This window comes from Tamandua tetradactyla, chromosome 4 (genome assembly GCF_023851605.1).
Source record: "Tamandua tetradactyla isolate mTamTet1 chromosome 4, mTamTet1.pri, whole genome shotgun sequence".
NCBI lineage: Eukaryota > Metazoa > Chordata > Mammalia > Pilosa > Myrmecophagidae > Tamandua > Tamandua tetradactyla.
The window spans coordinates 67747755-67771835 of record NC_135330.1 but is presented as its reverse complement, the minus strand read 5'-3'; the positions used below and the strand labels follow the sequence as shown (position 1 = coordinate 67771835).

Sequence of the window (24081 nt, the reverse complement as noted above, 5' to 3'; positions counted from 1 at the left end):
TGTTCTCAAAATAGCAAGGAAAAATCATTACAAATATCACCTTTGCTATAGCAGTGAGCTATGTTGCTAAATATTTTCGAACTTTTGATTTCAGGAATTTATTTTATCTAATATTACTATAAATGTCTATGCTTCTTTTTTAACCAGTTCTTAGTTGTAAAGTATAACATATCTACAAAGAAAAGAAAGAAAAAAAGCAATAGTTTTCAAAGTGCCCTTCAATAAAGCCCTTTCCTTTTAATACAGTTCAGCTCTTGCTATTACTGTTCTGTAAATTGCATTTTCCATTTAAACCTATTTTTTACAGTTAGTTTGCATATAAAAGTATATGGTATTTCATTAAAATTTATGAAAACTGTTCTTGATGGCAGATTTTTAGGTGGCTTCAAAATATTTTTTGGGTGGGCCATCGTGGCTCAGCAGGCAGAGTTCTTGCCTGCCATGCTGGAGACCCGGGTTTGATTAAAAAAAAATTTTTTTTTATGACTATAAACAACCTGATAACAAATGGGCTTACCCTGGAATGTGGCGTCTACGCTGCACAGCACCTGGCCTTGCTGTTCCTGGCATCGAGTACAGTGCCTGACCCAGAGCAGACCCTTAAAGCATACTTTTTGATTGAGTGAATGACTGAATTTGGGGTAAGTATTGCTGTGCAAGTACATTTGTAGAACACATATCTTAAAAGTAAAGTTAAGCTTCTTTCCCCAGCTACTCCTCTTCTTGAAGCAGCTTAAGTTAGTTTCTACTCATTGAAATCAATACATATTTCAACTGGAATCTTCCTTGGATCTGGCTTGACCATCTAAAATTCTCTATTTGCACCACGTCAGATTAACTTTTAACCTTATTAATTTTATATTGAGTTGCGTTTCAAAGTTACTCTCTGGTCAAAGTTTGCAACAAAAATCTGCATGCACTGTAATCCATTTCCTGTACTTGTCTAAAGCAATTTGGTAATATGTGTCAGTAACCTTTAAAATGTTCCCGCCATTTCATCCAGTAAATCTAGTGCTAAGAATCTATCAAGGAAAAATCATCAATGTAGTCACATACTGATGTACATGGGCATTTATTATAGAATTTTTATAATTACAGAACATTGGAAGTAATCTAAATATCTGGGAGTAGGAAAATAACTCATTGAACCATATATTTACATTTGTATTTTATATCTGTATCATCTATATCTATACCTATAGCCACATCTGTATCTCTGTGTCTATTTCTATCTCTATAGCTCTACATGTATTTATCTGGAAAGAAATTCACCAAAAATATTAGTATTATTGTAACTAGATTATAGGATCATGGATTATTTTTATTTTCAGCTTTACACTCTTCTCCATTTTCCAAAATTTCATAATGTGTATTTGTGTACACACACATATACATAAAACTTTCATAATTATAGAAACATTTAAAAATTGTTGGGAGCTTTGGTCTTCCATTATTTGGGACCTTCTATTTATAATCTTTTATGAGAAATTTATTTTAGAAATAAAATAGCTTCCTGCTGTGTTTCCTTCCTTTTCAATATAATCTTACCTATATACTGATCTTATTTTCTTTCCTTTTTTTCGTGTATAATCTTTTCTTCTTAAGACTTAAGAAGACTTTCTATTTATATACTTCCAAGGAGTATTTGTTGTTAGCCTTTGCAGACTCCTTGGTAAGTAAAAATAAAGAAATGAATGATGATAGAATGCTGCTCTTTTTATCCAGAAGGTACTTGAATGAAACCCATGGTCTGTTAGGGGCAACTGCCTTGACTACTCATGTTCTACCCAGTTTCTCAAGGGGAACACAGGTAAGCAAGTTGTCCTGAATTGCATTCTTTTGTTCTCAACCTGTATTAGATTGTCACTGTCTTCAGCAGGGAGTCTCTCTCATTTGCAAGTCTCACCTACTCTTTTTTTTGAGGGGCAGCTATAACGTTGATATACCCTGTTGAGCCCAGCAGGTTCTGTTTCAATCCTTTAGCTTCTGCCCAAACCCATTCTCTTGAATTTAGGCAATAATGACCCTTGGAATTTTTCTGCCCAAGTTGTTGATTCTTACTCTGATTGCCTTCTTGGCAGTCTTCCAGGCCCTACAGATCCATGTATACACACACATACCTCACGTCCAAATATTTCTGCCCATCGCCCACAAACAGTCCAATTTTGTAGCTCCCTCCCCAACCCCAATGCCTATCTTCACGAGCATAAATACTTTCATTCACCTTGGAGACTGGGATCCTTTAAAATTATAGCTGATTTAAGAGCAAAGATGCATCTTTTCTTAGAAAAATTAGAACTATCGGAGTGAAAGAGAAATTTCCTCTTTCCACTCTAGGTGTCTTCATATCCCAGATTTGGCTCTCCCCACTACATAACACTCCACCCCACCCAAGGTACATCCATTGCAGTGAGGCACTTGCTCACCTCCCAGGAGTGGGCATGCTTACAGCTCAATGCAGGGCTGAAATCAACATCTGTACAGTCTTGTCTTTATGCAAAACAACGCTCTGGATACACCAAATCCTGTTAGCTGATACATGTAGTTGAAAAACCTGTTTTGTTTTGTTTTCCTTCTCTGTAATGTTGGATTTTTGAAATAGGTTTAGACCACACAGGCAGCCCTCAGCTGACAAACATACTAAGATCCAACAAATGAATTCATATGCTGGTTTGAAGCTTTCCCACAAAAGCATTGTCTTATGAGATATTTGTCCCTGGCTAGTTATTTCATAATGAGCCTGAAATACTGCATGGTTATGTTAAAAATTGTTGCACGGTTATGTTAAAAATTGCATGAAACATGCTTTGAATGAGCTAACTGGAAAAAGGATATATTTGAATGACTTGAAAAAATATATATGCTGAATGCTCATCTTTTTAAAAGAAGCTATACTTGGAGAAAAATGAATAGGTAACCGGTGCCTATTGTGGAGCTTCTAAAGAAAGTCCGGAGCATTCAGAGGTGAAGGCAGTCTTTTACTCCTTTTGAAGTGTTTTCATATTAGATAGCTAAAGAAACCCAGTCTTTCATTTTGATTCATTTTACTTTAAAATGCCTTTCATTTTTCTTGATGTAGACAAAATAGACAATTATGGATGTCCAGTGTGTTTAGCATTTGTATTATTACTGTAATAATATAAACAGTAATTTATATTATTACTGTTGCTTCACTTGGATTGCCAGTGAAGCCAAAAAAGAGGAAGAGGAAATGGGATTTTTAAAAGTCACTTACCAAAATAGAGTTGATAGAGAGGAAGAGACAGTGTCTCTGGTGAGAACCGAAGAAGACTTCATATGAGATGGGGTAAATGAGTTTTGAGAGGAGAAAGGAGAAGACGGTTTGTCCCTAAGTCCTCTGGGGAAGGGGTGAAGAAACAGCAGTAAGGGCTCTGTGTAGCCATTGTGTGTGCAACTAATATGATAGGCCATCACTAAGGGATTCACAAAGCCAAGGGGCCGGAAAGTGGAATAAACTTAACTTTCCTATGATTGAACCGAAGTCAAAAAGAGCCATTTTGACTAATGGCAGATAAACTTTTTCCAGATGTTTTTGAGTGTTTTCTGTCCAATTCAATGACTTTTTTTTTTTCAGTCAAATTCAAGTATTATCATCCCTCAGTTGGTGTCACAAACACCATCCAGGCATTCTCTTTTCCCTTCTTTCTTCTCCCCCATTGTCCCCTGCACCCACTATTTGACGGAAGTTATACTTTCATGATGGACCTTGAATGTGAGAGAGTGGACCTGGTTTGTCTTTGTGTGTGTGTTTGTGTATACACATCTGTACTTGACACCTGTAGGGTATGTGTGGTGTGGGCTACACATGGGGGTGTGAGGTATGTGGGACACGTATGGGGTATATGTGGTTTGCAGTACACATGTGGGGTAACCTGGGGGGCGTGCTTCTTTCTATTTATGTGCTTCTTGGCATGGCTGATGTGGGGAAGACGGTTAATCGTTTATCAATAGCAGTGTCTTTTAATTGAAATTAAACCTCAGATTTTTGGTTGAGCATGTGTCCGCCCTGAATAAAGGCCATGATTGCCGTCAGGTGTGGGCCCTGGGATGCGAGCAGAAGGCAAATCTCTAACTTCTAGGTTGTACCCTCCTTTCTCCGTTCTCTCTGGCTCAGATTCTACATAATGGTGAGCCAAGCTGGACACGAGATGAGGATGGCCCTCTGTGGAGGCTGGTTCTGAGATGGAAGGAGTCTGGATCCTGGACTACCTCTTGGGCCAGAACTGCCAAATCAGCCCTGGACTGCCCACCCCAGGCTGTTTAATGGTAGGAAAATAAATTTCAATGTGTTGAAGTCATTATTAAATTTGGGTCTTTGTTTTAGCAGCTGGACTTATATCCACACTAATGCATGGTGGGGGGAGAGGAGTCTAATCAGTATAACTGGATGTTCAAACACATAGAAGCATGATTGGTGGGTGCCCAAAAGGCGTTAACTGGTGGATTGATGTGTACTGTAAGGAGGTTCCCAGAAGCAGCAATACCGTCTCTGCTGATGGATGCTAAAGAAGTCGCTGAACCTTTATAGAACATATTACAACTGTAGGGTTTCCCTCAAGAATCCTAACAGACAGGAGCACACATATTCTTGATGATGTAATGCAATGCCTGAAAATGCATTAGGGATAAAAACAATTGCTTATCATTGTAATTCAATAAATGACCTAATATGTTTCCTGGAAGACATGATTAAAACTCTGCCTCAATATTCTTTAGCTGACCTCAGGATAAAGTTGAGAATCCAGAACTTAAGAAGGAACGATTAATAGATATACTTGCAACTGTTAAAAGAATGCAGCATTGAACAAAGACTTTTCTTCAGTTAGAAAGAGAAAGCAACATGTCTGTACTTTGCAAGTTCACAGACATGCTTCCAAGCGAAACGGCTGAACTCTTCCAGCTATCCAAACAACAGACATAAGAGTGATACACTTCAGAATTCATTGATATTGCGAAGTGACTTTTGGTAGGCATCAAAGACATGTGGAAACAGAGGTTATCAGAACCTCATCAGGCTCCTGGGCTTCTATAATAATTCTTGTTCCTGCTGAGCACATTTAGTGTATGCAAGCATTATAAAAAGTAAAATTCTCCAACCAAAGGTGAGGTATATCCTTTGCCTAGGATGGCCATATTATTTAATCAACTAAATCATGAAAGCTGTCTACACTGTGACTGATGTGAGGGTTTTGGCCAAAGCCCTTGGATGGACTGGGGATGCGCCCAGCACCCTCCCACTCAGTATGCATCTGGAAGCTCTCACTTCCTTTCAGCCCAGAGAGAGGCTGTGTTTGGGGAGGGATGTTGTTTGGGAAGCACAGAGATGCATATCAATCACTCCATTTGGCGGGTAGCACAGACACACTGCCTTTCATACCATCACTATTCAGGTCTTTCCTGGTCCAGAAAAAAGCACTCTTCACAACACAAATGGCATTGTTGGTTAAAATAATAATTAATGTTAATAAAGTCCTTAATAATTAAAAATGTCCTCTAGGTTTATTGTTTTTATATTGCTAGGAGCCTCATTTAGGTGGCTGGTTTTGATCCTGGTATTCGCAACTTCTAGCTTCATCTTTCCATTGACTCATCAACAAAGACATACCAAAATTTTCTCCTAAACCCATGATGAAATGGATATGCTCTGGCTTTTTATTGGTTATAACTTCTGTTGCTACCAGAATCTCAGGGACTTCTCTTGATCCCATAGTGTCCTCTGTACGAACAGTTCTCTTCTGTACACACTCCCTCCCACCCAGCTGGTTATTTAAACTAGGCTTTTAACGTAGCAAGTTCAGAGTTTGGAGACTACCCCACCACATATATGCAGGGCTGTTACCAATGTATCTTTCTGTTGTTGTGCATTTCATTTTGCCTTAGCTTAACCCACTTATCAGGCAACTGCTTGTTGTTGAAGTATTACGCTTTTTAATTCTACCTTTGCATTAACCAACTCCACCAACCTATAGCTCCTTTCATAGAGAAAGCAAAGTCCTTTCTATCCATTGTGGCCAGGTCTTCCTCTTAGGATGAGGACAGACCATGCTTCCAGGAGCCTTTGATGCCCCCCTGGTGCTCCATTTGCAGATCACAAGCCACCAGGCTTCCAATGAGCACCCTGAGCTGTTCTTTTCTTGTTTCAGGAATTTTGTAGTCTACCTACCTTGACCAACCCCTCATTGTTTATGGCCCCATTTGTTCTCAATCATGTCTCTTTTATACTCATTGTACCCCTCCTTGAGTTTATGTACTCAAATCTCTTGTTAGTATATCTGCTTGCCCAGGTACATAGACAGACTGTCAAGCAGCTTTTGATGAATATCGCTGTGATCGTTTCAACTTCAGTTTTATATTTTGTTACTTTTCTGCTGGGAAACTGATAAAACATCATGTTGCATTAGCACCATCCCTGGCACTTTTTCTACCATGACCTTCTGCGCTGGTCCCTGCCCCACTCACCAGCTAATGAGGAGACCACGACAATGCTTCCATTGCTCTGCTTCAGCATGGGCAAGGCAGCTACGCTCATGACCACGTAACTGAGGAAGTTGACCTCCATGCTTTTGCGAACGTGGTGGATCTCATTATTAAAAAAATTCATAAAAGTGTTGGTGATGTGGTTCAGAATGAGCATGTCTAGTCCTCCTGCAAGAGATGGTCATGTTGAGAGGAATCATCTGGGGTTGGTACCTTCCCACTCCCTGCCCCTGGTCCCCAACTCCCAACACTGCCTGGTGACACCAAGGGCAAAGGCCAGAGGAGGTGGGATGGGAAGCAGCCTCACCCATGAGCTTTCCTGCTTTGACGACAAATTGTTCTGCGAAGGTCATGTCCTCCATGGTGCCAGCAATGTAGTGTGCCGAGGCTGCTCCAAGCTCCAGGCAATGAGAGACCACCTGCAGGAACACAGCCGCAGTAGCATGAGCCTTGGCTGGAGACCTTTGGAGGGTAGCCTCTGACATTATGGGGGTTAAAATGAAAGGATGCTCACAGCTCTGTTTTGATGTGAAATGCTAGGTATGTGTGTGTGTGTGCATGTGTGTGCTTTGCTAAATACGACCTGACCTGATCGTTGTCCTCTCTCTGAAATACTTTCTGCAACAAAGTGGAGGTGTAAATAGATGAATTATAACTGTGCTGGGGTTTATTTAAGACCATGATTTATGCTCATGAGTTTCGGTACATGTATATTTTTTAACATATTATGAGCATAGGTGTTGGTTTCTATGTGGGTAACTCTAATTTTGTGAGTCTCCTTACATTCCTGTTTGTGAGTCTGAGTATTTGAGGGGGAATGTGTGTGAGAGTCTGCACTGACCTGGGAATATGTATTCGTAAGTACATACTGGAATGTCAATATCTGAACGCGTACCTACATATCTATGATTCCATGCGTAAATGCGCGTGACTAGGCATGTCTATGAGCATCCCTAGCCTAAGAACTTTGTACCTGAGTATACTGTATGTATGTGTTTATGGGACTGAATGCTGGAATGTACCTTTTTTTTTGCATGGACAGACACCAGGAATCGAACCCGGGTCTCTGGCATGACAGCTGAGAACTCTGCCTGCTGAGCCACCATGGCCCACCCTGGAATGTACATATTTATATTTATCTGGTGTTTGAACCTCTATATGAGAGTACAAATGTAATTATATGTCTTTATATGTAAATATATACTTACATATACCCCTCTATATGTCATGTCATATCTATCTATCTATCTATCTATCTATCTATCTATCTATCCATCTGAATCTATGTGTGTGGACGTGCCAGTTTCTGTGTGTCTGTGTATATATATGTGAGTATACCTAAGAATACATCTGATCGTATGAGTTTACAAGTTTACAGAACCCTCACCTTTTTCAAGCTTTCCTCTGACCTTGCAGTCACCACCACATGGGCTCCCATCTTCGCCAGATGATAGGCCATCGCCTCTCCGATCCCCTTGCTGGCCCCTGTGACAATCACTTTCTTTCCTTGGAGCATCTCTAGGGAACCCCATAAGGAAGTAAGGAACATACCCAACTTGGCAGCAAAGTCCCTCTTCCCTCTCTGGATATGGGCAGCCTTATCTTAATGTCTAACTTTCAAGGCTTATAATCCCAGATAAATTTGTTTCAAATTGCACACCATCATTGAAGGAATACTTCAAGGCTTTCACGAACCCGCTCTGAAATGAGGGGTTGACTGGGTTGTTCAAAGCCCTGCCTTCTTGCTGTCCTTCCTGAAAACAATACAGATAGAAATCATGGGACGAGGCCAGAAAGGTCATGATTCAGCCCAAATTCTGGCATTCTAGACATTTCTGGACTTATCTAATATTGCTCAATTCAAAGAAAATTTAAAAAGTAATCAAATACACGTATTCATCCAGAGTCTAAGGATTTTCCTTCACTTCTATTTGGTCATCAACTCTAGAGTCCTTTTTCCTCCCACTTGTCGGTGTCTCCACTGAGCTCAATCGTCTGACTGAGTTGCACATTTTGGAATTACCCTCATTTTTGTAGAGCATTTAAAATGGATTTCCGTTAAGGGATGCCAAATAAAGCATGGTCTATTTAGCAAGCTTTTGGCTACACAATTTCCCCTCCCCACATCCTGAGGACACAGAAATAAAGTCCCACCTTAGGGTTTCTCTTTTACAGCAACTTTGGGGATCAGGAACTCATCTTGATCCTCAAGAATATCCAGTACTCTGGTATTTTTAAACATACTCCTCCAAAATGAGACACATTGGAACTTACCTGGTCTGAATTCCTCATTTGCAGAATAGAAGTAGTATGCCGTGAAAAGCCCCAGAATGGGGAGGAGATATTTTTTCAACCAAGACATCAGTCAGGTATCTGGCCTATGGAGCCCTGTAGGACACAGAGAGAAAGAGAACCTATACAGCTTTCCACAACCTCCTAGGCAGGCAGCAACATCTGAATTGTGACATCGGGACGGAGCAGGCTGGAGTAGTCTCAGGCAGTGCTGGCCAATTTCCCTGTTAGTGCAGCGATTGGCTTTGGGTGGGATCCCATTCGTCCCTGGCAGTCTGCATGGTGGATTTCATAATGGACAATGTTTACTCCATTTCATTGAGCAAGAAGAGACTTCCAGATGGCCAAGCTCATGACTGCACAGGACTGGATTCCTAGCATCCCTACCCCAAAGCCATTTTCGCCTTAACATCACTTACGACAGAGACCACTGACCTTTCAAAAGTGTCAAGTGGGAGAGGAGAAGAGAGGGGGAGAGAAAGAATGTGAGGCTTCTGGAGAAATGTGAGTAATAGGAACAAGGGCTAAAGTCAAGTGAAATCTCACTCTCAGCCAGGCCTCCCAGTCGGAAACAATAAAAAATAACAGCACACACCAAAAAAAAAAAAAAAAAAAGCAGCAAAAGAAGCTTAAGAAAAGTGTACACATCTTGGGGGGACAAAAGCAAGGAAGCCCTATAAACCTGACACTTATATTCAGTGAAAAGGTACTACAGCATCACTGGGGAACCACGAGGCAGCCAGAACCCAGACGACAGAAAACCCAAGACCAGTTCAAGACTCTCAGGCAAGTGCAATGGAACTTAAACTTGTTACTTTGACAGAGAATAAAGAAGAAATAGTGAATATTCCCCCACCCCCACCCTGCCACCAAAAGGCACTAAGCTATTGAGCTGGGTCTTGTAAATGCTATAGAGGAATAAGAAGCACGGAGAGAATGTTAGGGCAAGCAGATCTGGTGCAAAAGAAAAAAAAAAACACTACTGAAGAGAAATTCTCTAGGAAATCACACATCCAGTTAAAAATAGATCTAGTAACAATAAGAAGGCCAAGGAGGGAAACTCCTAGCAGTTCAGAATTTATTATCAGGGAAATATAGAATAAACCACCTTGGTAGGGCTGTTGCAAGAATCCATTAAGGAACAATCCTCAGAGAAAGAATCTAAGCTGTGATGTTAAGTTTTTCAACTTAAAAACCAACCAACCAAATCATGAAAATGATCCCAGCACAAAACAAATCCAGAATTCTGCCAGTTATAAATAGAACAGAGAAGAAATTTAAATATGATCATAAGAGTGGGTATCCCTCCCTCCTTTTGAAGGAGTGATAGGGCTTGGGGAGAAGTGTGCACAAGGTTAAGAGAAACTGAGTTATGACCCCAAGTACAGTGTCTGGAAATACTCACTGAATTTTCACTTTGGAGAAAAGGAAAATAATTTAAGACCCAGAGGAGATGAAACAATTTGTCAACAAGGGCCCACAGCTGTGAAGTTCATGTTCGGAAAACAATGGAGATTTGAGAACGGTTGAGGGCTAGATAGATCGGGGGGATAAAATAAATAAAGGAAAAAAGAAAAAAAATTCAAGTGCAAAATTAGACTACATACTGTCAGAATAAGCTATATATGCATAATTTTATAAAAGACTTTATGCTAACAAGATATGTTACAGACTATACTTCATTTTCATCTCTAAAGGGAAGGAAATTTAAGGTTTACTTACTTAATATTATATTATTAATAGTAAAATGATGGAAAACAATGAAGAGTTGCTTTAAAATATGATGATACTGAAATGAAAAAAAGGTAGGCAGACTAGGGCTGTTCATTGACTGACAAAAATGAAATAAAGAATTTTTAATTCCACTACAAAAAGTCAAGTGAAATCTCACAGCGAGTAAGATAAATTTGAATGGCGATAGGATGCAAAACAGATGCATCAAAATTTTTTTATTAAAAAATAAAATCCAATATTGTGCTGTCTCAAAAGATACACTTAAGCCCCAAAGACAAACAAATTGATAAGTAGGTGACAGAAAAGGTATCATGCTAGAACATAAGGATATAGAAAAAGAATCCAACAAGGTAATTTTCATAAAATTAAATAAAATAATTTTGATATAAAATGCATTAATGGGAAAAAAGAACACAGCACAATGGTAAATGAGACATCAAGTCAGTGGTTTGCAAACTTTTGGGTCTCAGGGTGGCTTAATACTCTTAAAAATTATTGAGGACCTTGAAGAACTTTTGTGTTTGTGGGTTTTGCCTATTGATGGTGATATGAATGTATTAGAAATGAAGAGTGAGACATTTTAACCTCAATAATACATAAGCATCAAACATTTCATTGGCAGTCAGAACCACGATATCATCACATATCCTGTAGCCTCTGGACAACTTGTGAGAGAATGAGATTAAAAAGGCAAATAATTTTGTATGAAGATCAAAGCAGTTTTGACTTTCAACATGCCCCTCCCCCCAAAATGAGGGTCTTGGGGTCCTATGGGGACCACACTTTCACCACATTATATATTAAAACCCAAATTCCATGTTTACATGCCTGGTTCTCTCGTTAGCTTTCATCTTGGGTTCTTTCCATTTTTCCCTAGTCTTACTCCAAAACAGGCTTTCAATAAGCTTCTGCTGTTCCAGGGTTCCTGTGATGTCATAGCAATGAGAAAATTGCTGTCTTCCTGGAGCCTGATTTAATCCGAGGAGATCACTGGGATTTAGTATCCTAGTCCGAACAGATCAACCCTTCCCTCTAATCCTCTTCCAGCGGTTCTCACCGAATTAAAAAAGGAAAAAAGAAAAAAGACAAAAAGAGAGAGAGAGCCATATCACCTAGTATTTGTTTCAAGCTATCTTTTCCCCAACCAAATGAAGGTCCTTTTGCTGCCATAGGAGCCAAGCCAGCTCAGTGCCTTCTTGTTGTGGTCCTGTGTAATGAGTAGACCTTGCTACACTGGAGCCACCATTCAGGGAGTATCTTCCAACATGGCAGTTTCCAAAGACTCACTGAGAGTGGGGCCCTGCAGGTGCAAAGTCAGAGCCCAACCAGGATACCCCAAATAAATGGGATCAGGAAAAATAAAAGAAGGTAAGAAGACCAATGGAGACTGAATGGAGAAAAGAATTATGAGGGAAGAGCCAGCTCTGGAAGGATCCACTGGAAATAGCAAAGATGTGAGGAGGGCTGCCAATGGGAATTTCCATGCATCTGGCTAGAACATAGATGAATGGAGCACCTGTCATTTTCGAGGTAGCAGCTGTAGTGCTTTTCATGACTGTTTAGTAGCAGTCATGAAAAAGTTTTTAACAAAAACTTTTTTTGTTAAAAAAGTTGCCTCTTACTTTTTAAAACCAATCCTGCCAGGGGTACCAGTGGGCAGACCCCAGAATAGAAGGTGGGGTGAACATCCTCCATTCAGAGGCTCTGCCTCCCCTGTCCCTTTCCTGGGAAAATAGCACCAAAATGTTCGAACAGGGAAGAATCCTAGCATTATTTAAGAATGCATAAAATTCTTTCTTTCTCCTCTGACCTTCCAACCACTACAGCTTCTAAGGTCTGATTTTAGAACTCATTAGTCTGTTCCTCGGCTGCCAGACTCTGTTCCCTGCTACAGAAACAACTATTATTTTATATCATTTTGTTTGATAACATGGGCTCCCTCCTCCTCTCCTTCATCCATTTCTTTCCCTCCCTCTATATATCTAAGGAAGAAGAAGTTTTCGTTTGTTATCTCCTCTGCATGATGCTACTCCCAGTGGACAGATTTACTCACATTTTCCACCTAACAGAGCCTCAGATCTGAGAAAATGAGCTGCAGATGGAATAAAACACCCTGTGTTTACATCCTGTTAATACCAGCACATGAAGTCTTTGGCAGCGGGTCTGGTGGAGTTGACTACCTGGAATCTATTTGTCTGGGAGAGTCAAGAGCCTTGAGGGAAAGAATGTACCCTAAAGATGCCACAAGCTCAGTAGATTCCTGAGACAATTCTACATGTGTCGGAGCTGCAGTTTTTCAGGTTTTTCCTCTGACCTAGATCCTTTGAACTTGCATCTGAGCTTGAAGGAGAAAGGGGGATACACACAATAAATGAAAAAGTTGTCTCCTTAGAAGTTTGATGAAAGACTGGAAGCCCAAGGAGCAGTGGGTGAGAACCACCAACTGAGGGGACCAGGAAGGAGGAGAACACAGCCTGAGTCTAGTATGACCACGAGATAGTTCTGGCCCATTTAGTAATTCTTTTTTGTTTGGTTGATCAGCCCAACTCTCCAGAAGTACATTAAGGTGGCACAGCAGCCTCAGCCAGGTGGGTTTCTTAGAGTGCCAGTGACTTCAGTGCTAATTAGAAGTCACTTCCTTCTGGTGAGAAATAGAGTTACCAGGTTTTGCAAATAAAAAGATTGGATGCCCATTTAATTTGAATGGCAGATAGATAAGGACATTTTTTTAGTATATATATATATATATATGTCTCAACGATTGCATGGGGCCTGCTTTTACTAGAAAAATATTCATGGTGTATCCAACATTCAGATTTACCTAGGTTTCCTGGGTTTTATTTGGCAACCCCAGAACTGGCACAAAAGCCTTGGGAACACCATGTCTTAGATGTAGATGGGGCATCTTTGACCATGGCTACTGATACCACTTCGTTTACCTTTGTCACACCAACCCCAAGAGGGTGCAAGTGGAAAAGGGAAAAAAAGGGTAAAAACCACATCCTGGTTAAATGGAAGTTTTGTTTATTCACAAAATCATTTATTATTTACTATTGGTCAGGAACCAAAAATGAAAAACAAATTAAATGCCTTCCAAGGCCTAGAAAAAGGTAGATGTGAAAATAAATGAAAGGCATAAAGTGTTGCCATGCTATTAATGGAAGTCTACTGTGGGGGCATGGAGAAGGAAAGAGCCTTTTCTACATAGGGGTGGGCTGGGCAAAGAAGAAAAGTTCCAGAGAAGAGGTTAACATTATCCATATTTAAACATGAGCAGAAATGCTCCAGGCAAATGAGGAAGGGTAAGAGCGAACACTGAGTTGGGTTCCAAGAATATGTGTGTGGGGGTGGGGGGAGAAGAGGTTGGTTTGTGGGAACATTCCATGCAGAGGAAGCAGTATGAGAAAATAGAAGGAGGTGTGGAAGAGAATGGCATGTTTGGGAAACTAAACAGTCCCATGTGGCCCCATCACTGAATATCAGGGGTGGGGTTACATGGTGAGAAATAAGCCTGGAGCAGTGAGCTGGTACATCATCTTCAAGGGCCTTGAATACTCACTGCTTGAGTCATTAGTTCTGGCCATTGACTTCCACTCACGAGCTCTGCACCGTGTGGCCTCTTCAATCCCTATTCCAGACCTCTGCCCATCCACTGGCTCTTTGTATGCCCCTATTGCCTCAGGCAGAAGATTCTGGATCCACTGCATTTCTCAGGTTCCTGAATCCAGCCCCTTCTCTCCATCAACGATGTACTCCCCCTGCCATGTCACGCTGAGTGTGGCCCTTGTCCTCTGAAGGCTCGCCACTGCCTGGAGCTGAGAAATGTTAAGGAAGTCCCACATACCCTGCTGGATTTTTGTACCACGCCTTCTTCCCTTTGGTCTTTTATACTTACCAGACTTCTCAGTAGCCCTTGCCACTCTTATCTTTCTTCCATCTGCGTCCCTTGGCTTCTGTCAGTTCGTATTCCCTGGGTTTTCTTCCTACTTCTTGATTCTGTCTTTGTCCTTTTCTTCTCTATATATTCTCCCTGTGTAATTTCCCTCACTCTTATGGCTTCAATTACTATCTCTGTGTTGCTAAGTCTTGAAAATCTTTATCTCCTGTGCAGCATTTTCTCCTAAACATCAGGTAGTGTAATTAACCACCTGTTTACTCAACCCCTCCATATAAATACTTCCTAAGCACCTTAAATGCAACATGCTAAAATGGACCTTATTATTATTACTTTAATAGCTTTACTGAAATGCAATTTATATAACAGAAAATTATCTCATTTTAAGTGTACAATGAAATGATTTTTAGTAAATTTATAGAACTGGGCAACTATGACCACAATCCAATTTTAGAATATTTCCTTCACCCTAAAAAGATTCTTTCCCCCAATTGGAGTCAACAAACTGTTCAATCACCAGCCCCAGGCTACCAATAATCTATTTGCCTTATAGATAAAACTTTTCTGGATATTTCACATAAGTAGCATCACCCAATATGCAACCATTTGTGTATGACTTCCTTCCCTTAGCATAAAGTTTTTGAAATTGATCCATATTGTAGCACGTATCAGTACTTTGTTCCTTTTTATTGGCAAATAGTATTTTACTGTATGGATATATCTCTTTTGTTTATCCGTTCACCAATTTGTAGACATTTGTATTGTTCATTCTTCTTGCCTATTTTGAATTGTGCTTCTAGGAACATTGGTATATAGCTCTTTGGGTGGACATAGGTTTTTATTTCTTTTGGGTATATTCTTAGCAGTGGTGTTGCTGGATTATATGGTAACAATTTACGTGTGTGTGTATATGTTTATATATATATATAAAATATACTTTTTTTTACAAAAAGATTTTGCAAAAAATCTTTTATTTTTTCCAACAATATAAAACCCCAATTATAAAAGCTCAAAACAATACATAAATACATAAAAGTTGACAGTGAATAGTCCCTGTATTTCCACATATGCTTATATTTTTAAGAAACCTTCAAACTGTTCTCCACTGACCTTGTTGTTTTTATTCTCAATCTCCTAGCATTCTCTATTTCAATCAACGGCTTCACCATTCATCCAATTAATAATCCAGAACCCTGGGAATCCTTTTAGACTGTTCCCTCTCTATAGTCCCATTTTCTATCATCATTGAGTCCAGTCAATTCTGCCTCCCACATCTCTCTAGACCCATTTCCAAATCTTCACCCGCACAGGAAGCATCTTAACTCAGGCCACTGCTATTTTCTGCATTAGTAATATCTTAAGTCTTTTCTCTATCTCACCTGTTCTAATCCATCTATTAGAAAAAAAAAAGCTTGTGGATTACTTGCTACTCACAAAAGAATATGTGAAACCTTAAATAATTTATGAAGCACAATAATAAAATGAAAGTCTTACGAGCCCACTATCCTACTTAAACCATGGGACGTGGCCAACACACTTATTCTGAAAATTGCATTTCCTCATGTACCTTCATTCTTCAACCTAAACCATTCCATACCAGCTCCTCCAGGACTCTGCCACAGATCTTCAATCGTTCCCATATGCGTGACCCAATGCATTCTTGTCACTTCTCTTCCTCCTCCATCTCAGAAGCTTCAACGCTGCCATGTCAATGAAACTCTTTCCCCCTTGGGTTCCCTACCTCTCTTAGATACTCTTGTTCCTTGGGTCTCTCTCCTTCACTGGCTCTTCTCTACTGCCTGATCCTCAAAGGCTAGAGTAATTGTCCGTCCTCACCCTTCAGCCTCTCACTAGTGGTCTCCTCTCCTTGTGTGGATTCAATTTCAACTTATAGGATTTATAATAAGAGATATATCTATATCTCTAGCTTAGACCTTTCTCCTGAGTTCCAGATATCAACCAGACATCTTCATCTGGATGTTTCAGGATTCCTTCATCCATTAAACACTCAAAAAATGCTTTTTTTTTTTTGAAGCTCCCTGAAGACTCTAATCCATCCAATCCTTCGTGCTATAGCAAATCAGTGCATTTCCCTGCTTGAAAGGATCCGCTGGCTCCCAATTATTCTTAGGATAAAGCTCAAACTACCCATTGAAGCTGTGTAAATTCTTCACAATATTTCAAGTCCTTTGCCAGGGCCCCCTCCTCCCCTCTCCCTTCTTATCCTTCAGGCAGTACCTTTCAAAGTCGCTCCCTCAGGGAGGGCTTTTCCTCCCCTCTTTTGGACTGAGTAAGGTGCTTCCCAAATGCTGGACATTTCTGCTGTCATAGCAGCCATCACTTTCTATTTACACTTGTCTGTCTTTCCCATTAGACACAGCTCTGGGAGGGCAAGGACCTGGTCAATCTTGCCAGTGTATCTCTAGTACTTAGCATGGTGTTTGCCACACAGTAGGTCTTAATAAGCATTTTTTGAGTGCTTAATGGATGAAGTAATCCTGAAACATCCAGATTGATGTCTGGTTGATATCTGGAACTCAGGAGAAAGATCTAGGCTAGAGATATAGATATGGGGGACATAAATCCTATAAGTTGAAATTGAATCCACACAAGGAGAGGAGACCACTAGTGAGAGGCTGAAGGGTGAGGACGGACGATTACTCTAGCCTTTGAGGATCAGGCAGTAGAGAAGAGCCAGTGAAGGAGAGAGACCCGAGGAGCAAGAGTGTCTAAGAGAGGTAGGGAACCCAAGGGGGAAAGAGTTTCATTGACATGGCAGCGTTGAAGCTTCTGAGATGGAGGAGGATGAGAAGTGACAAGAATGCATTGGGTCACGCATATAGGAACGATTGAAGATCTGTGGCAGAGTCCTGGAGGGGCTGGTATGGAATGGTATAGGTTGAAGAATGAAGGTACATGAGGAAATGCAATGCTCAGAATAAGTATGGGGGTGGGGCAGGCATTTTTCAGGAGCCTGAGAAGCATGTCAATTTGAAGAAGGGTTTTGAGTTTGAGGATAGGAATGAGTTCAATTTTCATTCAAATATTTTTGAGTATTTCCTCAGTATCAGGCACTGTGCTAGGCTGCACATGTTTTCAGCTTGTGAAAAGAGCCAGTAGCATCCAAAGCCAGAATAATGGAGGGGAATGATGAATGGAATGTAGTTCCAGATGACATTGGTCAGGAAAGGAGGACCACTTCTTTTGAGAACAGAGGAAATAAAGTGAGGGCGGATACTGAACTCGCATCTTCTGCTTCCAAATTCAGCAAGTTTTTTTTCTTTTCCTTTTTGCATGGGCAGGCACTGGGAATTGAACCTGGGTCTCTGGCATGGCAGGCGAGAAGAACTCTGCCTGCTGAGCCACCATGGTCTGCCTTTTTAAAAAATTTTTCTTATCTTTTTTTAAAAATTATTATTATTATTTTTTTAGTTTTTTTTTTTAATCTAACCTGAACATGGATTCCCACCCATCCATATCTCTAGGGGGAGGAGGAAAAAGAAGAAGACAGGGAGTTAAATTCCTTTAGCATCCCCTTTTCTTCAGTCTTGACCACAGTATATATCTTTTATCTTCATTCTGCCTCGCCCTGCTCCCCCTTATCTTTATGTAGTCACACCTTTAAGGTAAGAAAATCTTTCCAAAGTCTAATTCTCTGTTTTCTGTATGATGGGAGGGTGCGTGAGCTCAGAAACAGTCCCAGAAAATGATCTAGGTGGGAACTGAAGAATTTCCAGGTTTAGGATGCTAATGTTTTAAGCAGGCTTATGCCTGCAGAGGGAGCCCCAGGGTTGGGAGAGCAAGCTCTGTACAGGTTCAAGGCCACAGAGAAGGGCCTTCATTTCTGGCAATATTTTCAGTTGTCAGAGGGAATCATGAGTTAAGATAAAAGAGGATGAAAGGAGGAGAGAGGAAGGAAGAGAGACTCCTAAACACTGACACATACCCAGGAACATGTACACATACCAAGGGCAAATTCCCAGGCCCACCGAGGTCTGCTGAACCAGAGTCATCCAGGGTGGAACCCGGGAATCTGTATTTGTAGAAAGCGCCTGTGATTTTGAAGCAACCGTTGACAGACCTGCATTTTGTAAGCTAGGTAGTTAGTTTCGTTCATTTATAGCTTCAGACTTGAGTCAATGACTCCAGGCATCAACATGTGACTGGTAGAATGAAACCCCTGGGAGTCTGAGGCTATGACAGAGACATTTCCCTTTCTTAATTAAAAAAAAAATATTATTTTTTATATTTATCAATTTAATACAATGAAGAGGATTTAAAAAAATAAATGGTACTAAATGGCTTGTAATGGACATGTCTGGTTGTGCCCTCCCTTACCTATGCTGGAGTTCTAACTCAGAGGCGATCACTTTCAACTCTTAATTTCCTTCCAGGAAATTGACTCCATAATTTTAAACAATGTGTGTTTCCTGCTATTTCTTTCTTTCTTTCTTTTAACTTTTTTAAAGTTTTTATTATTATTTATTTATTTACTTATTTTTTTGCATGGGCAGGTACCGAGAACCGAACCCAGGTCTCTGGCATGGCAGGTGAAAACTTGACCACTGCGCCACTGGTGCACCGCCCTCCTGCTATTTCTTGATTTTACAATTTTAAAAATTATTTCTTGATTTCCACCTATGGAGTATGAGAGTTTTACTTTCTTACAAGACACACAAACACTCATTCCCTTCCTCCTAGATTCCTAATACCTTTATGTCCTCAATGTCATTAAATCAATAATCAGTGTTCATATTATTATTGTTTACAGCTGAACAATGTACTGTACTACAGTTAGATTTCTTTTCTTCTTAGTTATTAATTCCAGGGGGGAAAATACTAACTCATTTCCGTTTGTTAGCTCACTTAGTTTTCTACAGCCCCCTGACAAGAGCTATAAAACTCAAATAAATAGGTCAAATTAACTGGATAAATGATCAGTTCTTTTTTTTTCTTGGAGACCTCCCTCCTGGAGCCCTCTTTGTTGCTTTGCTTCATCATGAATGGTAGGAAAAGTTTTTGTGAACTTGTATGTAGGGATGATAACATTTTTAAGCGCTTGTACATGGACGGCAGGCCATCAGTCCATTACCACATAAAACCAGCGTGGCAGCTCTTGTCAGCCCTGCCTGCTTGTCCTTACTTTACCCTGACCTGATTGATGGTCTGGCTGGGTAAGGATTTTGAAGTTGGAGATGATTTTCTCTAAGAATTGGAAGACATTCGTATATTATTTCTAGCTTCCAGCGTTAATATTAAGAAGTCCAATTACAGTTTGGTTTCCCAACCCTTGCTTTGTGAGCTGTTTTGTTCTCTCCAGAATTTTATTCCTGGAGTTCAAATATTTCTGGTGATGTACTTTGGTGGGAGTCTTTTTAGTTTATTGTGTTGGGCACCCACTGGGTCCTTTCAATATGGAACTTCAGATCTTTCATTATGGACATTGCCAACAAATTATTTTTTGGTTAATTTACACCCTGTTCCATCTCCTCTGTGCTCTCTTTTTGGAATTCTTACTAGGTGTCAGAACTTTCAGAATGCTCCTTTAAATTTCTTATCTTTTGTGACCTATTCTTCACCTCTTCCTCTTTTTTGCCCTACTTTCTTGGAGATTTCCTCAGTTTTAGCTTTCAGCGCTTCATTTTTATTTTTGAATTCCAATGGTATTTTTACTTTAAAGAGCTCATTTCCTAAATTAAAAAAAAAATTGGCACCCCAGTCTTAATTCACGGATGCACATATCTTCTCATATCTCTGGGAGGATACTGACGTTGGTGAGGCCGTTGTACGTGATGTTTTCTGTTCTCTGGATTACTTCTGGTTGTGCCTCATCTTTAATGTAAGAGGTTCTCTCCCATGTCTGGTGATCCTTGGAATCCATTCCTCGGCTGTTGGAAGCTTTGCATATGAGGGTAGGGTTAGCCCCTTGGCCTCTACTACAGGATAATCTAGAGGGTACCTTGCAATTTCATCAAGGGGGAACATCAGATAAGAGTGTCTGTAGATTATTTCCCCTTTGGCTGGGTGGTTTCTACAGGGAGGAATCCTAAAATCTTCTGCCTGGTGTTGGGGGCGAAGGAGGGTGGGTGGAGAGAGGTATAAGCCTGGCCTCTGGTGTTCTGGGAACTGAGCCAGGAAAAGGGGTTGGGGCATCTCATCTTTCAGTGTGGAATCTTTCTCTCATTCCTCTTTTTCTAACTCTGTGACTAACCCCACCCTCTGCTGTCCCCGAACCTGGTACCCTTTGATCAGCTTCTCCAGAAAATAAATTCTTCTTTTCCAGTGGGAGTAGCTGTGGAAGGCAAAGGAGGGGATCTGGAGTGTCTCCTCCTTTTTTTTAGCCTTTTCTCTCCCCCTTTTTATTGCGTTCCTGAAACTCTGATCCCTGAGACCCTCCCGGGCTCTGTGGCTTCATGGTGGCTTCTCATGGCCTCCACTTGGGCTTCAGTCTTCTCAGGTTTAAGAAGATACTTACCTCTCCTCCACCCACCTTTCCATCTTCTAAAAAGGGTATCAAGTCTTTTGCCTGCTGTTGTCACCTTTCCTGTTTTGTTTTTTCCTTGTCGCTTATAACATGTAAATTCTACTGTGAGCATAGCATTTGGTGAGGAAGCAGAAATAAATGTTCAAGCTGCCACGTTTCACTCTAACTCTCTTTGAGTGGGCTGCCAGATTTGAAGGAGGGGAAACTTATAATTAGTAAAATTTTCTATTTCCCTCAAATTACCCCAAGGTCAAAAGCTTGGAAATGAGATATTTTATTAAATAAATTTTAATGAAAGACAAGGAGGGGCAGTATTTCATTTGTTAATTCATTCATTTTTTTGAATATTATTGAGCACAATATATACTGAGCCCAGACTTGGGCTAGGTACTGAGATTAGAAAAGTCATATTTAGTACTTTAAAGAAATTGTAGTCACATATAAGGAAGGTAGGCAGATAAATCAAGATTCACAATAATGTGATAAATGATATGATAAGGGTATATATCAGCCTAGGGTATAAGCAGGATAGGCTTCGGGAGCAAGTGGTCCTTCAGCTAAGCTTTGAAGGAGACGCATCAATTACAGAGTTGAAGGAATTGAGGGGAAGAGCATTCCAAGCACAGGGAACTGCATGTGTTTGGGCAAGGAGTCTAGAAATAGCATGATGTTGGAGGAGCCTCAAGTAGCCTGGAATGGCTGGAGCAAATGGTCCATGTTAGGAAGGGTCCTGAATAAGGATGTAACTGTCTCTGAACTATAAATATCCATGTTAGTACAGATGGCAATCCTGGGCCTACCAAAAAGAGACCCAGAAATAATAATCAAATCTTCTTCCCTATGTGAATTTGAGAAATTTTTAATGATCTCACTTATAAAATGAGGATAATATGAAGACATATAAAGAGATAAGATATGTAAGATGTTGGATGAATGGTAGGAATGTAAAATATTCTAGTTCTCTCATGACAAATCTGTCCTAAATCCTTCCTCTGCTCCTTAGTCCCTTCATAATTATATAACAGATTCTGGAAAAGCTTAACTATTGGGAAAACATTCTTTTTCTTTCCATTTCTGTCATGCAAAGATTATTGACATCAATGACCTGAATATTTTACTCAATAAGCAGATGCGATGTCGATGCATTCTAGCATGTGACGTTTGGGTGGTTTCTTAAAAGGCCCTGGGTGGGTCCAGGAGATGCTGAGTTTCAGTCTCCTACTGATATATGACCTTGGGCTAGTCCCTTCCCTTCTCTTGACTTCAATTCCCTCACCTGGCAAACAAGAGGAATTAAATTAGATTGTCGTTAAGACTTGTTCCAACTCAGAAATTTCATGCAGGATGCGCTTAGCTGTACTGAAATTAGTATAAGGAAAGAGCTAGGATTTTTGGATTTTATTTTCATATCATACTAAAGAGGGAATGGCAATTCCTTTCAAATCTTGGCAAACCAGCTGAAGTGAGATTCTTCTATCTCTCCGTACCTCTCCCACCGTCATTTTGGCTTCCAATTCTGATTTGCTCACATGAACCGTGAAGAGAAATTCTGGCACTAAAAATACCCATGATGCTTCAAGTGTGACCCTCCAATATAGTTAAAACTCTGTTGGAAAAGTTGGGGGAGGAGGACTCTTACAAGCCAACTGTTGTGAAAATATATCATCATCTACAGTTGCTTTCGGAAGCAAGAGTCTTACAATTTTAATCCCTCCAAGTGATTGGATCAGTAAATACCAATCCTCTGGATGATTCTCCTATTGATGGCAAGAGATGGTTTGAGTAAATAAATGATGGTTAATTGTGGGGGAAATGGCTTTTTTTTTTTTTTTTTTCTATCAGGGCTTCTCTAAAACCCTGCTCTGAAAGAAGTACCTTTGAATTCTGTCTAACCAGACCCTTTAAGGCATAGATGGTCAGTGCTCTGGGAAGCCAGGATGGACTGGGTTTTAGGAATAGGTGAAGAATTTTGATTGACAGCTTTAGGCTACCCTTGGTGCACTGAATAAGACTTCTTGAGCTACAACGAGCCTTTCTCAAAGCTCTAGACCTCAATTTTAATAATATTAAACTAGCTGATGACTGGATATAAACTGTAGATATTAGCATTCTTAGCAATTCACAAAATACAGCCTAATGTTTGTGCTTTGTCATCGGTTTAAAGCCTATTTTTGAGAATGCTAAAAATCTGCAATCTTTGTATGATTTCAAAAAGAACATGTAGACATTTTTATACTATCTTTGCAACTTTTTTGTTCCAACCTAACTCTCTGTCCCAAAATGATCAGTAACAGAAGGCTGGTCCCATCTGCATCTTATCATCTCTTCCCTCCTACACATTTGAAAGCTCATTGGGCATTTTTTGTTTTTGACCAGCATTTGAGATTGAAATCATTCTTCAGTCCAGCCCTCCAGTTCATTCCAAAAGACTCATTATTTCAACAGTGTTTTTTGAGGACCTGCTTTCTACTAGGCCCTGACATAAAAGGTGATACTATTTTATAATTGGATTTTAAAAATTCTTACCTTGAGCTTCCAATCAAGGTCTGCTTCTATTCTTCTTCTTTTTTCGGTTTGCTTCTTTTCTCCTTCTTCCTCCTTCTCCTCTCCCTTTTTGTCTGTTTCATCTTTCTTTTCCTCTGCGGTTTCCCACTCTTTGGGGAGGGGCAGGATTTCCTGTTTAGAAGTTGGTTGGCTTCTGGGAGGAGTCAGAAGACTTGATTTGGGACTGAAACCAGCTGGTCTGCCACCTGATACAAGAAGGTGAAACCCAGGCCAAGGAAGAAGGCCCTTGTCCTAGGACCGAGTCTGCAGCCAAGACACACCTGGAGAGGAAGCCCCAGCAGAAAGCCAAAGGGGGCCAGTCCTGGGCGTCCGGCACCAGGCCCCCCCAAGGACAGAGGGGCCCTTGAGGCAGGCCAAGACGGGAATACTTGGAAGTGGTCCTGGTTGTCCTGGAGACTTATCCATTACTATTGTTAGTTGCAAACACATGAGGCACATCAGGCAGGTCCCTATCCCACCTCTCAGCAGGTGTTCAGTTTGGGATTCCTGGCTTTGCCTCAAAAGAAGGTACCGAAACCAGAACTGGGTTTGCATAGATTTTCCTTTCCCATCAGGAAAGGTTTTAGTGGTCTAATATATTCTGTGAGGGCTGTGTGTGTCCACAACATTTCTC

At 40.4% G+C, this 24081-nt stretch overlaps 1 protein-coding gene across 1 annotated transcript in view; it reads right to left on the bottom strand.

The window, feature by feature from the left end:
* HSD11B1 (hydroxysteroid 11-beta dehydrogenase 1) overlaps positions 1-23558 on the bottom strand; it is a 37906-nt gene extending 14348 nt beyond the window's left edge. The window contains exons 1-5 of the mRNA XM_077157681.1: positions 23430-23558; positions 8773-8886; positions 7886-8016; positions 6806-6917; positions 6481-6666 (exon numbers count right to left, since the gene is read on the bottom strand). Of these exons, the coding sequence (XP_077013796.1) occupies positions 6481-6666; positions 6806-6917; positions 7886-8016; positions 8773-8860 (517 nt within the window). The 5' untranslated portion in view covers positions 8861-8886; positions 23430-23558. The remainder of the gene's footprint in view (positions 1-6480; positions 6667-6805; positions 6918-7885; positions 8017-8772; positions 8887-23429) is intronic.
* Positions 23559-24081: the final 523 nt, after the last annotated feature.